Raw genomic sequence first — 13125 nt, forward strand, 5'->3', positions numbered from 1 at the left:
GGCATGACTGGGTAATTGATTTCCTTAATCCATCATCAAACAAAAATGTGGGTCATTTCCTTAATTTGTCTGTTTACCTCCGCAGGCACTCAGCAGTGCGATACCAAGAGACAGCACCTCCTGGAGAGGCTGCTGGATGCAGTCAAACAGGTGAGTCACCTGTCGCTCAAATGTCCGTTCTCTACGTGGGAGAGACCGCATGGCACCAAACTCTATTTCAAAGTCTGCTCGGGCTTGTGCACAGTCGGGAAATCCCATCACCTTTTAAAAGTGTCTGGTGTTGGGGTTGATGCCTTTAACCGGAACACGCAAGTAATTCACCGCTGGTTTGTGGTGTATCTTTTGGCTCCCTTATCGACCGTTTATCAAAACACACTGGAGCAGTGTTTACAACTCGTATTACGAGCTGAACTTCTGTTGATGTGCAAATATGTTGAGCAGATTTATGTCTGGGATTTTAGTTTTGGCCATTGAGTGGTTTGATGTCTTGTCCTTTACCACACATAGAGGGACAAAGAAAGTGGGAACTACATGTATAGTATTAGGGTTAGCCTGGTCTATTTTATATATATATATACTGTATATATATATATATATATATATATATTTAATTTATTTATATATATATATATATATATATATATATATATATATATATATATATACACACACGGAACTATTTATTTATTTCATAGGCAGCTATTAACATTCCCTTCATATCTTTCCAGTGCCAAATCCGCTTTGGAGGAAGAAAGGAGATCGCCACAGACTCAGATAGCCGGTAGGAAAAGCCGCAGATACAACACACTCTTGTGTTTATTCAGCACCCAAGGGGGCTGTTTGGTTTTGAGTGTGTAGTTCCAGGTCGCTTGATGCGGTGGTGCTTCAGGCTCCAGTATCTTACATTCAGCTTCTTCTGCACAGCGATCCGGCAAAAAGAAAATCAATTTTATTTGCTACAATGAACTAAATAACCTTATTTTTTCGGGTTGAGAGAGTTACAATATTTTTCATCACCATCTAAGCAATAAGAGGGTTTTTTTCTGATGGAAAAAGGAAAATGTGTATGAAAAATGATGCACCGACCTTGTTTCATCAGAGCTTAATACTGTCGGAGAGAAATATTTGATCAAAGTTTCATATCCTGTGCAGCTCAGATCTAATTTTGAAGTTGTAGCGGCGGTTTCTGAAATATAAATTACAATTTCACCTTTCCATCGGAAACTACAGATAGTGGAACTTCCAGTGGAGTTTAAAGTGCAGCCACACGGCGACTTGTCTTTGTCTCTGCAGGGTGATCTGTCTGTGTGCCCAGTTTGAAGCGGTGCTGCAGCATGGCCTGAGGAAGAGCCGAGGTCTGGCTCTCACCGCCGCTGCTCTCAAGCAGGCTGCAGGCTTCAACACCAAGACCGAAGGAGGTGCGTCACTTAACCGGCTGCACGGTCGGTTCAACTCGGGTCTAGAGCTAAACGCCCCGGCTTTGAGATTGAGAATGCTCGCCGTGCTACAGGGTAGCTGGATTTCTATTTAGAAAGTCACGGAGGGTTGGTGGACCCAGATGTGTCAGTGGGAAGCTCCGAGCTGCAGGAGAAACACACACACACACACACACACACACACACACACACACACACACACACACACACACACACACAGACGCGCACACACACACAATCTGGCTGTGAGACCTGATAATTAGGCTACAGTTCAGAATGGCGTGCACAGGAAGGTCTCTGCTTCCCTCTCTCTGTCTTCAAACCTTCTCTCTCTCTCTCTCTCTCTCTCTCTCTCTCCCTCTCCCCGCCGGTGGTGGCCTCGCACTGCTAAAACCTCCCCGGCGTCATCAGAAATGCGCGCCGGGTGCTCAAGAATTGTTCAAAACCCACAGACCTTTTTGTTTTAAAATTCCAGTCAAGATCCCGAAGATGCCAAACAGCCGATGGCTGAACTGCGGGGGAGAAATGATCGCTGGTACAAAAGTGCATAAGACATCTGCGATATTGCCAGTTGATGTAACCATGTATCCATTAAAAAAACAACAACGTGACTTACATATATTTTATTCAATGTGCAATCATATCATCGTGCGGTGTGGAAAACTGTTACTTTAGTCTTTTTTTCTGGATTCTCCTTTTTGTTCTTCGACCTTTTTAGTGCACCCCGAGGAAGAGAATTGCATTTTCTTTTATTATTCTATTTGACATTCAATAGAAATGTTTTTCTAAAAAGTAGCCTCCAACTGTCTTCATCACACTGAAGAAGTCTCACGTTGTTATTATTTGTTGCTGCTGAGATTTGTTCCCTTTTTGTTGTTGAGAAGAACTCGAGCACCCCATCATGTTGTGCATTTCAATTGATTGTTAAACTGGATATTATTTAAATGCTCACGATAAATTTATGTTAACCAATTATCCATTACTTTTTTTGTTGCATCCATTCATCCACCAATGTTACTGTTACTGTTTCTCCTTTTCTTTTCTTCTCTCCTCGACTACTTTTCACAAACTATTAGTTTACAATCGTAATATATATATTTTATCAAATGATTTGAGCTTCTTTCCACATTGACACGTGTGACTGCAGGAGTAACCCTGACTGTGACCATACATTAGTTTTAAATTATACTAAATGGTTTCTACGGTGTCAAATGTAAGAACCATGTGGCTATTGAATTCAGATGGAGGACAAATACATGGCTACACGTCATAATCATTAGCATATCTGACGTTTTCCTGTATTTCAGTCAATTAGGAGAAAGGATTGTGGACTTAGAGCTCCATAATGAAGCCAAGCCCGCTGACAAAGATGTCATTTGAACACATTGTTATATGCTAATCATGTGCATACCACTCCTCTCCTTCCTATTAATTAGAACACGTTACAATGAAAAAGAGCCACACAAGTTTCTTTAGTCCTTTTATCTTTTTTTCCCCTGTTTCATAGAACTAAATTCTCTCCTTCTTTGTCCCTTTTCCTCTTCCTCCATCTCACCTCCTCCTCCTATGTATTATTTGTTTATCCCCCTCTCCAGAGGTCACTTTCTGGTTCTATGTGAAGGAGCATCTGAACCGCCACGAGCTCCAGCGGTTCTACTCCCTACGTCACATCTCCTCAGAGCTGGGCCGCGGTCGCGCCTGGCTGCGCTGCGCCCTCAACGAGCACTCGCTGGAGCGATACCTGCACACACTGCTGGCTGACCGCCTTCGCCTGGGGTGTGTGTGTGTGTGTGTGTGTGTGTGTGTGTGTGTGTGTGTGTGTGTGTGTGTGTGTGTGTGTGTGTGTGTGTGTGTGTGTGTGTGTGTGTGTGTGTGTGTGTGTGTGTGTGTGTGTGTGTGTGTGTGTGTGTGTGTGTGTGTGTGTGTGTGTGTGTGTGTGTGTGTGTGTGTGTGTGTGTGTGTGTGTGTGTGTGTGTGTGTGTGTGTGTGTGTGTGTGTGTGTGTGTGTGTGTGTGTGTGTGTGTGTGTGTGTGTGTGTGTGTGTGTGTGTGTGTGTGTGTGTGTGTGTTATGCATGGATTCTGTTTGTCTTTCACTGTAGCTCAGTGAACTCAATAATAGATTTAGCAACGTCACACGTTTCTACACACCAGTGTGATCTCACATGCTCTTTTTTAAAATTTATTTCATGCATTATGCTGACTTCACCGCCACAAGTTTTAGATCTGTGAAGCCGGTATTTCCTCTCTTTGCCCTGATCAGACATGTTCCTTCTCCTCCTCCCTGTTTCCTAGAACGTACTATGAAGACGGTGCTTTTATTCTCGATGAAGAGAGGGCCAGTATGCTCCCCACCATGGCTGCAGGTGAGGTTGGCTTTTGAATGTTGGAGACATTTTCAGAGTAAAGGAAGAGGGCATTACAGCCTCATTTTCAGTCTCATTGAAATTTAAAAATGCTTCACACAAACGGAGCTGCTCTGGCACTTTACTTGTTTACACGACTGGATTTGGTGGGAATTGAAGTCCTAACCCTATTAGTGGTAATGACTGTGCTCTTACTGTTGAACTATTGATGAGCACAAACTATAAAATATGAAGAATATAAACCACTGATCTTATGCCAGAGCGTTTCCTTTCTGTTCATACTCGGGCAGATAGTCCATCTGTGTGCGCCCGGAAAAGCTTACAAAGCACTTTGCAGAAGTTCAAAAGCTTTTTGTGATTTGAACTAGACTGATCTGTAATAAAGTAGATTTCGCCCCCTCTCTTTCTGCCGCGGGCCTTCAGGTCTGAACTCCATCCTGTTTGCCATCAACATCGACAACACTGACCTGAACGGCGGGGTGACGCGAGGTGGGGCCTCCTCGGTGTCCCACCTCCTCAAGGAGTCCACGCAGGGCATCGGCAGCCTGTGGAAAGAGTCGACTCAGGGGGTCAGCAGCCTGCTGCGAGAGATCAGCACCGCCACGGCTGTGGTGCCCGGCTTCACCCCCAGAGTGGACGGGGCCTCCGACCCGCTACCCGTCCTGCCACGCAGCAGCTCGGCCGGTAGGGAACGGCGATGTTTTTATTCTCGACTTGTTTGTTTTGCCGCAGCGCATGGAAATAATTATTTGTAATACAATACAGTAGCCATGCAAAAAAATAAAAAATAGCAGCAGCATTCTTTGGGGCTTTTCTTTCTCTTACAGATTACATCATGTTGTAGTTTTTTTTAATTTATACACTAGCTGCAAAAATCAAACATTTCATTGAAACATTGCATATTCACATCTACTTTTTGAGTCAATGTGAATCTCGTGGATGCAACTCGAGGCGTCCGCAGCAGAGTGCTGCAGCAGTGATGAAATCCCCCATGAAATGAATAAGCCTCATTTAGCTGTCGGCCCAGGTCCGTCCATTGGGGAGAACTTGCAGCGTTTTCTCTCTTTTATTTACTCTGTGGGGTGGACACGCGTTTAAATGTTAACTTAGTGGTGCTAAAACGTTCTGCTGGGCTGAATGTAAGTTCTGAGCTGCGTGCCAACCCTTCAAGGTGGAAATCCATTCAGATTAGTCACTGGTTATGCACAGCTGGGCTTTTTGCTTCTGAAAAGGAAGAGAGCCACAGAAAGTTCACTTTAAATTACTTAATTGAACTAAACTGAAGATGCTGATGTCACCAGTACTAAACGTTGCCGCATTAATATTTTGAGGCAACGTTTCACTTCATTCAAGGTAGAAATTGAGAGTTTTGTTAATTTCTTCCCACCCAGACTCGGGGTTGAGGAAAGAGCGCAGGAGGAGAAAGAAAATCACCAACATAATTTCCTTTGATGACGATCTGGACGGAGGCGCGGAGGATGAGGAGGAGGAGGGAGAGGAGGACTCCCAGAAGATGGGCGCGATGAGGAAGAGCCACACTGCTCCTGCTCAGAGCAGTGTGGAGGAAGGAGTAGACCCTTTGGAGCCGGTCTTCTCCGAGTCGCCAGTCCAGAACGGCATGGCTGAGCCGGGCATAATCAGCTGGGTGGGGTCCCCCCATCCCTCTCGTTCTCCGCCCACTACTCCTCCTCCTCTACCTGACAATAAGAGTATAGACAACGAGGAGGAGGAGGAGGAAGAGGAGATGTACAAACCCAGAGCACAAACCCATGAGGAGGAGAGGAGAAGCAGCTCTGATCAGTAAGTCAGATGACTTTAGTTGAATGTAGGGTTATAAAAATTATATATTGGGCAAACTACCTTTGGAGGTTGTTCATTGCATGCACGTGAGATCATTAAAAGAAATCTGATTTTAATTAAAAAATGCTTGTATTTTTGTTACATCCTGTTTTATTGTTTGCTTTATCAAATAATGGGCTGCAGGAGGTGATCCAGAAGTCAGTTTCCTCTGGGAAAATTAAGTGTTTTTAATCAAAAAACAAATGCAGAAACACAAAACCAGAAATGTTAGTCTTCATTTTCGGTCCGGTGAACACATGATCACATATTGCTAGCTTCAGTGGGACTTTCACTTTCAGAGGCTATCATTGTCCCTGGTCTCTGTCGACAATAGACTTTCATAAAACTGCTTAGAAAAAAAAGACCAAAAACTGGTGATCTGATATCTGTATATCCCCCTTAGCATTATGGGAGGTGCAGTTGTCTCGATTTTGTCTAAAGCGGGGCTCAAAGTGTCAGACTTCCCTGAACTAGACTCTAGAATGTGTCTCGCAGTTCAGGTTTTAATCTGAAATGTCCACAACTGACACTGAGGCAGGAGTGGAGTGAAAAGTAGCGGCTGCACAGCCAAACTGATGAAAACGCTCTCGTTCTAGGGTGGTGGTCGGCAGCCTGTCCAGTGTGTCCACCTGGAGCCCCCTACAGGTGATGATCGAGCACAGGAGCTCGGACATCCTCATTCCCCTGAACCCTGCAGACTCTCAGCCAGGTACGGTGCTCCTCAGGACGCCGGCACAACAGCTGCAGACTTTATTCAACGTAGAACATAAAAACACTTCCGGATGCACTCTGCTCCCAGATCAGTGCATTATTTCCTGAGTGCTTTTAGCCTACGCCGCCACATTGATCCTCAGTTCACATTTCCTACTTTCACTGCACACCTAACTATTTTACATTGCGTACATTTTTTAAAATACAAATATGAATCAATTTTAAGATTGTGTAATGTTTGCTTGACTGTTTTTACTGCTGACAACAGCTGCTGATGGCTTCGGTTTAGGGATTAGATGTCTATAAAATGGAATCACGGGACTTTCTATGCCCGTCTTCACCTCCACTTTCACTTCCATCTGGTTTCAGTGAGCTCTGTGGAGGACACGGCTGCATTTCCTGCTCAGTGTGAGTCAACAGGACCGGTGGGAAACTGTGAGAGCAGCAGATCGCTGCTAACGTTGAAGTAAGACGTGGCGTCAGGCTGTGCTGTTGAGTGAATTAGTTGCAGTTGAGGGCAAACTATTCATCTGATTTAGTAACGGGACTTAAACAAGCAAGTCTTGCCAGTGCAGCCTCTTCTTTCTTTATAAAAATGAACTGTGAAATGTGTTGCAGTATGGAGTCCAGCCCACCGACGCAGTCCGCGCCGCTCTCCAGTGTGCTGCCAACATCTGGTCTGCCAGAGGCCATGACCGTGGGTGAGTGTTCCTCCGTTTTACACCGGTCTGCCTCTCTCCTGCTCCTCTAGTCGGGTTTGTCCTCAAATTAGGTTTAAAAAACAAGCGGAAATTTGCTTAGTGAGATTTCTTGAGTAAAATGGAATATTATTCATTATTTATTTAAAAAGAAAAATGTTTCTTGTGTTAAGTTTATTATTTTGAACTTAAGATATTCAATATGCATTGTTTGAACATAATATATCTCACTGAAATGTTACTTGTTAGGTGATTTATATTAAGTGTTATTTATATTCATATTTTGATTAGTTAAATGAAGATTATACAAGCAAACAACCGGTTCCTCTTGAGCTTTCTTCAGAAGACAACCTAATCTTGAAGTGTATTCCCAAGAAGTGCGTGGCGATGATGAACCCCGTGGAAGCCCTGACACGTCGTTTGTCTGGAGTTTTCCCCAGCAGCTGTCGTCTGTAGCAAATTAAATCAGACCGGATGATTGCTATTTTCAAACCTCGTTCTTTTTCTGTGTGGTTAAAGTGATCTAATTGCTCTGAGTGATGCCTTTCAGTTCCTTAAAATGTCCATGAAGGAAGACCATCCACCAGATGGCACTGTTGGTCCGGTGGACGCACATGTTGTTGTCCGTCTGCTCCCCTCAAAGGATTATTGGGGAGAAAAACTAGGAGAGTGTGACACAAAGTCAGATTGTGTGTGTGAAATTTACAAAGGTCCTTCAAGTTTAGATGTGGATTAAACACACAGAGATGAGCACTTTATTGTGCGCGCGACTCACAGGTTATGTTGTTGGTGTTGGTCAAGTATCATCACTGATGAAATTTGATATTTGATTTATGCAGAGAAAACAGTCTTCGAGATACAGAGATCTATGCGGCCTTAGAGATCTAAAACAGTGGAGCGGTTAGAAGTCAAATCCACTCTGAAATACTGTAACGTCGCTGTAAAGTCAGGTTTTTGTGTCCGTCGCTCACAATCAAACAGCAAACAGCTCCCCTGCAGACTCACAGACATCCAACCGTCTCATAGGAAGAAATCCATCGCGGCAGAGGCAGAGATACCAAAGTCGAACTGGGAAGCGTAGGAAACCATCGAGGAAGAAGAAGACAAGCCAGGTTGAGGGATAGTCTCTCAAGAAAAAAAAGTCTTTAATAGCACTGTTTTCATTGAGTATATCATTGGGTATTTTAGCTGGAGGCAAGTTAAACACCATTTGTATTGGTCTCATCTGCAGATTAACTTATTTCTTGCAATTGGTAACATCTTATATCTTCACTGACAACTGTTGACTCTGATGATGTCATAGCAATGCCATGAGGGTTATCTCAGCTTGGGCTCGAAAACCCTCCCCTTCAAACTAAAGGTGAGGAGTCTGAAAGAAGTTGGTTAGTGAGGAGGCCCTGGGGTTCAAATGAAAGACTTTTGAGATGCATCATGGGAAATGTAGAATCCAATGTTTTAAAATTAAAATTCATGACATCTCTGCTGGTTGATGTTTTTAAATAAAAAAAGTATAACGATGTAATACTAGATAGCTTGAGCATGTTGATTTAGTCAAAAGTTACAATGAGCAGTTGATTGTGCAAAGAGGGTAACAAGACCTTCTATAATTAGGACAATTTGCAATATATCATTAGAATGAGTGTATGCTCAGTGCTTCGGAATAGTAAAACAGTTAATAGCAGTGTTGCCCTTTTTGAGAGAGAGAGAGAGAGCGAGAGAGAGAGAGAGGCCAAGCGATCCATTGATTGACGAGTATGGAGTCTATAATTCACAAGACACCTCGATTACATGGCCTAGCTCTCTGCTAATGCATCCATTATTGGAACAATTGAGCAAGAGCGTGTAGGTTCTGGTGGGGGGCACACAAACACAATTGTTCTGTAATTTCCCCCCCCCCCCCCCCCCCCCCCCCCCCCCCCCCGACGGAGGGTCGTCTGGCTCTACTGAAGTCCCTAATGGCTCGCCTGTGGCACCTGCTGTGAACGTGTAATCAGACTTAAGGTCACATTTATTTCTGGCCTGCCGTTGTGGAGAATGGAGCTATGGACATAATAGACTTCCTCTTTTCTCCCGTGCTCTCTCTGTTGTGCCCTTCATCACACTCCTCTTCCTCTCTCTTTCCTCCTCCCCCTCCTCCCACCACAACTAGGCTCTTAGCTCGGGGCTGGAGGAGACCTACTTGTGTCTGGGGCTACATCGACACCCTACATTAGTTATGAGAATAGAGTTGTGGTCTGTGTGTGTGTGTGTGTGTGTGTGTGTGTGTGTAATGGTGGAATGCAAAGTGCAGGGTAGATTAACTCCTTGTCTCATGGTTGTTATTTTTGGAAGTCCTGGTAGAAGCCTAGTTAGGGGCTTTGAAACCTTCATGTGCATCTCCAAGCGTAACTATGGAGATGAGTCACTGTACCACCACACAGCCCGCCCCAAATCTGTCCTTTACATCAGCATGGAGATTAACATCAGCCAGCAGCTGACTGCGAGCAGAGTCTGGCTGCAGCTGCTCAAGTTAAACCGGAAAGGATCCTGACGCCTTCAGACTGACATGGCTGCTCTTTGATGTTTTGTTTAAATTTGACCTGGTTCAATTGCAAAAAGAACGACACGTAGTGATGCAGATAATTATTATATTCATTCTCGATCTATTGTTTCACTACATAGTGATGCTGGAATTGTCAATGTTTATTCTTGGTCTCCCTTAAGCCGAGCTAGCAGAAGTTCCGATACCATATTTTCCTTCTCGATACCTACACCTGAACTTCCGAGTAGTGATCCGATAAAAGAAAAAAGTTAATAATTCCTTCTCATTTATCTATTTATATTTCTGTGAAAGCATATCATCCAAAGAGCTGCATTTATTCAAGTGTCTCACCAACAACAACAACAACATTTAAAAAGATTATACTTGAAATCGTTATAATTTACTTTCGCCTAATACTCTGTTTTACTGAATAGATTTTGAACGCATCATGCTCTGACTCAATGCAACCTCCATTACTGTCAGTTGTTAGCTCCGTTAATTAGCTGAGCTCCTGTTGTTGTTGTTGTTCACAATGTAATCGTATTACCAGGGACAAATAGCGAGGGTTTAACCACAGGTGGGTAGTACTAGTTTGCACGTGTGCAGTGCCGATCGTGGGAAGCTGTGGTTCCTGTTCCTGTACCCGTACTCTCGCCAATACACGTCATTTTCTGATACTGGTATCAGTAAACGACCATTTAAAAATGTTCCCCAATTCGGGGATGCATATCAACATCTACTCGATGGAGGGCCACACCATTTTCTACAGTCATGGTTCCCAGAGGACCGATCGTAAGGACTCTAGTGGTCCCTTGTCTTGACCTTTTACCCCACTGTGACATTTGGTGCACGTGTTCATGTCCCCGTCAGAATATGCTGCCACAACTTTGGTGTCCAAATTGTAAATTGGAATTAAATTGCTGCTGCTGTTCTTGTGAAAACCCCAAAATAATGAAGCACTCAGCATTTCATTCTTCTCAGGCTGGCAAAGAAAACGTAATTTTAATAATATCACATGATATTATTAAAACGGATACGAGTGCTGCAGATATTGTGCATCTTCAGCGAAACATAATTCAATCGAAAGATGACTGTACTTTTGAGAGCCCCTTTGGATCAGAGGTGGATGACAGTAACAGTCCATAATATGTTATTAAGAGCGAACATCAGCTATATGTGGGTTTTGGCTACTTTGGCTGTTAACACAATAAAATTGCTGTTTTTGAGCCAGAAGATGATGGGTTCCTTGTCCCGCTGCCAGCTGTATGATCAGTTAATTAGTTCTTTGTTGTTTGGATTCATATTTTCTTCTTGATAACTAGTTTAAGTGGTAGCCAGTTTTTTTCTTCCATAACATTTATCTTGTTTGAGTTTCTTCCTTCTTTTAGTAGCTTCTACACTACTTTAGCAATAAAAGTGTTTTCCGTGAGTGAGATGGATATCATTGAGTATAATATGGAAAAAGTAAAAAAACAGATTTTATCAAAACGGTTCATCTTAAGCATGGAACAAAAGTGCGACATTAAAAGGGATTCTGTTATTTCTACACTTGAAAACTGTTAGTATTAGTTTGCGCATATTGCTGTGTGTGGAGTTGTTTGTTTTTGTGTGTCTGAGGTAGTTTTACTAGAAATCTCACTCTGTTCTCTTTCATCTGCAGTGGAGCTGCGTCAGGCCATTGTAGCCATGATGAACAGGAAGGACGAGCTGGAGGAACAAAACACGTATGTCTGGGTACACACACACACACACACACACACACACACACACACACACACAGACAGGAGAGAGACGTCACATTACCTTTCTGTATACAGTTTTGCCAGCTTGTTCTGTTTTTATCCTGAGACGTGTGTGTGTGTGTGTGTGTGTGTGTGTGTGTGTGTGTGTGCGCGCGCGCCGTCTTCGCGGGCATCCAACTGTTTTGTTGTGTTGCTGTTTTGATCATTTAACCACCAGAGACTGTTGTGATTTACGCAAATTAACAGCTAGCTGAAAAAAGGACCGCTGTGTGAACTTTTATCGTTCAATAAAAGTCTGTCGCATTGACCCAAAAAAACACCACAGTATGTTTATACACCGTTGCAATTAATCATAAATAAATGTGAATCTTCTGCCAAGCCGTATTTAGATCTTTCATATAAACTGTGATTTGTATTTGTACTTGGGGCATTAAGATAACAGCGATGCAATCACAGATGGCTGCTGATTTAAGCGTTTTGTATCGGAGCCGAGTGTGACTGCAATTAAAGAAGCTTAATAATGTTTATCCGATCCACTGTTTATGAAAAATAACATCGACAGAATGTCAACATTTAGTGTGTCTAAATATGGAGGATTAGGATCTGTGCAGGATGTATCACCCGCGGGAAAATAAGATACGCGATCTACTTCACGTGTTTGACAGGTCTCTTCGCAGTCTGCTGGACGGGGAGATGGAGCACTCAGCCGGCCTGAGGCAGGAAACTGATTTGCTGAAGAGGAAGCTGGCCGAGCTGGAGGAGAGACACTCGGCCAAGGTCCAGACACTGGCCAGGTAAGAAGCCTCATTGATGTAATTTCAGCTTGCAATATGGAAGAATAAAGCTGCTCTCCCCAAAAAAGAAAGAAAGGGAAATCACCCCAAAAAAACAAGTGGAGCCATTTGTTCAACTAATCAATTCAACTATAAAGTCATCAACTATAATGTATAATCCTAGAAGCCCTTTGCAAGCCCAACTCATCCCGTCTGCATCCCAATTGTGAGGATTTACTGATTTTCTTTATTTACCGTAAACTTATCTTAGATTTTTAATTGTTCAAATGCATTTGAGAATGTCACCTTGGGCTCTGGGACATCGTAACAAGCATGGATTACTAATTTCTGACATGAATGGTTGATTGATTTTTCAATATAATATTCCGCAAATCAATGAATAACGACATAAATAGTCAACGACCGCTTTGGAATAACAAATCCAGAGAAAATCCAAGTTGCCATAGTCCGCTGGTCTCTGAATATGTTGCCAAAAGATTTCCACCTGCGTAATCCTAACGGTTGATAATGGTGTGATTGTCTCATTGGTGCTGAGCATTGCAGTCATCCACCTCCTGCACATATATGACATTATCAGACATTTGACTATATTTGTGCAACTATCGCTGTTACCGGTATTGGAAATGCCTCGGATGCAGCCTATAATGCGAGATCGGGTATCGCCGAGTCAGCGAAGTGCATGCACCAATTCGATATCACGCTATCATGTCATTTATCTGCTCATTTTTGCCACACGCCAACAACACGTGGCACTTGTTGTGACAGAGCCGTGCGAGGCGACTCGCTCGTTGGCTGCTTCCGTCAACGGTTCCGCAAGACGAGATTACTGCGTCCGAAGTCCGAAAGGCGCCTCGCTTCTTTCTCTTCTCTGTTGAGAGTTGCACATGGGAAGCACCGATCGGGGAGGTGCCAGTGGACAGTGGACGGTACGCAAGGCTTTTAGTTTCAGGGGTGTCCACATCTATACTGGTCTAGTAGTATACAGCTGTTAAAAATATAAATTATATATATATGTTTATG

General features: G+C 43.3%; 1 protein-coding gene across 1 annotated transcript in view; it reads left to right on the forward strand.

Moving 5' to 3' along the window:
• Window positions 1-13125, forward strand: part of snx29 (sorting nexin 29) — a 107270-nt gene that overhangs the window by 2979 nt on the left and 91166 nt on the right. The window contains exons 2-13 of the mRNA XM_034558472.1: window positions 86-150; window positions 729-781; window positions 1294-1418; window positions 3032-3212; window positions 3730-3800; window positions 4224-4484; window positions 5192-5600; window positions 6236-6348; window positions 6720-6816; window positions 6969-7051; window positions 11230-11293; window positions 11977-12105. Coding sequence (XP_034414363.1) covers window positions 86-150; window positions 729-781; window positions 1294-1418; window positions 3032-3212; window positions 3730-3800; window positions 4224-4484; window positions 5192-5600; window positions 6236-6348; window positions 6720-6816; window positions 6969-7051; window positions 11230-11293; window positions 11977-12105 — 1651 coding nt within the window. The remainder of the gene's footprint in view (window positions 1-85; window positions 151-728; window positions 782-1293; window positions 1419-3031; window positions 3213-3729; window positions 3801-4223; window positions 4485-5191; window positions 5601-6235; window positions 6349-6719; window positions 6817-6968; window positions 7052-11229; window positions 11294-11976; window positions 12106-13125) is intronic.

Source organism: Cyclopterus lumpus, chromosome 19 (genome assembly GCF_009769545.1).
Source record: "Cyclopterus lumpus isolate fCycLum1 chromosome 19, fCycLum1.pri, whole genome shotgun sequence".
Taxonomy (NCBI): Eukaryota; Metazoa; Chordata; class Actinopteri; order Perciformes; family Cyclopteridae; genus Cyclopterus; species Cyclopterus lumpus.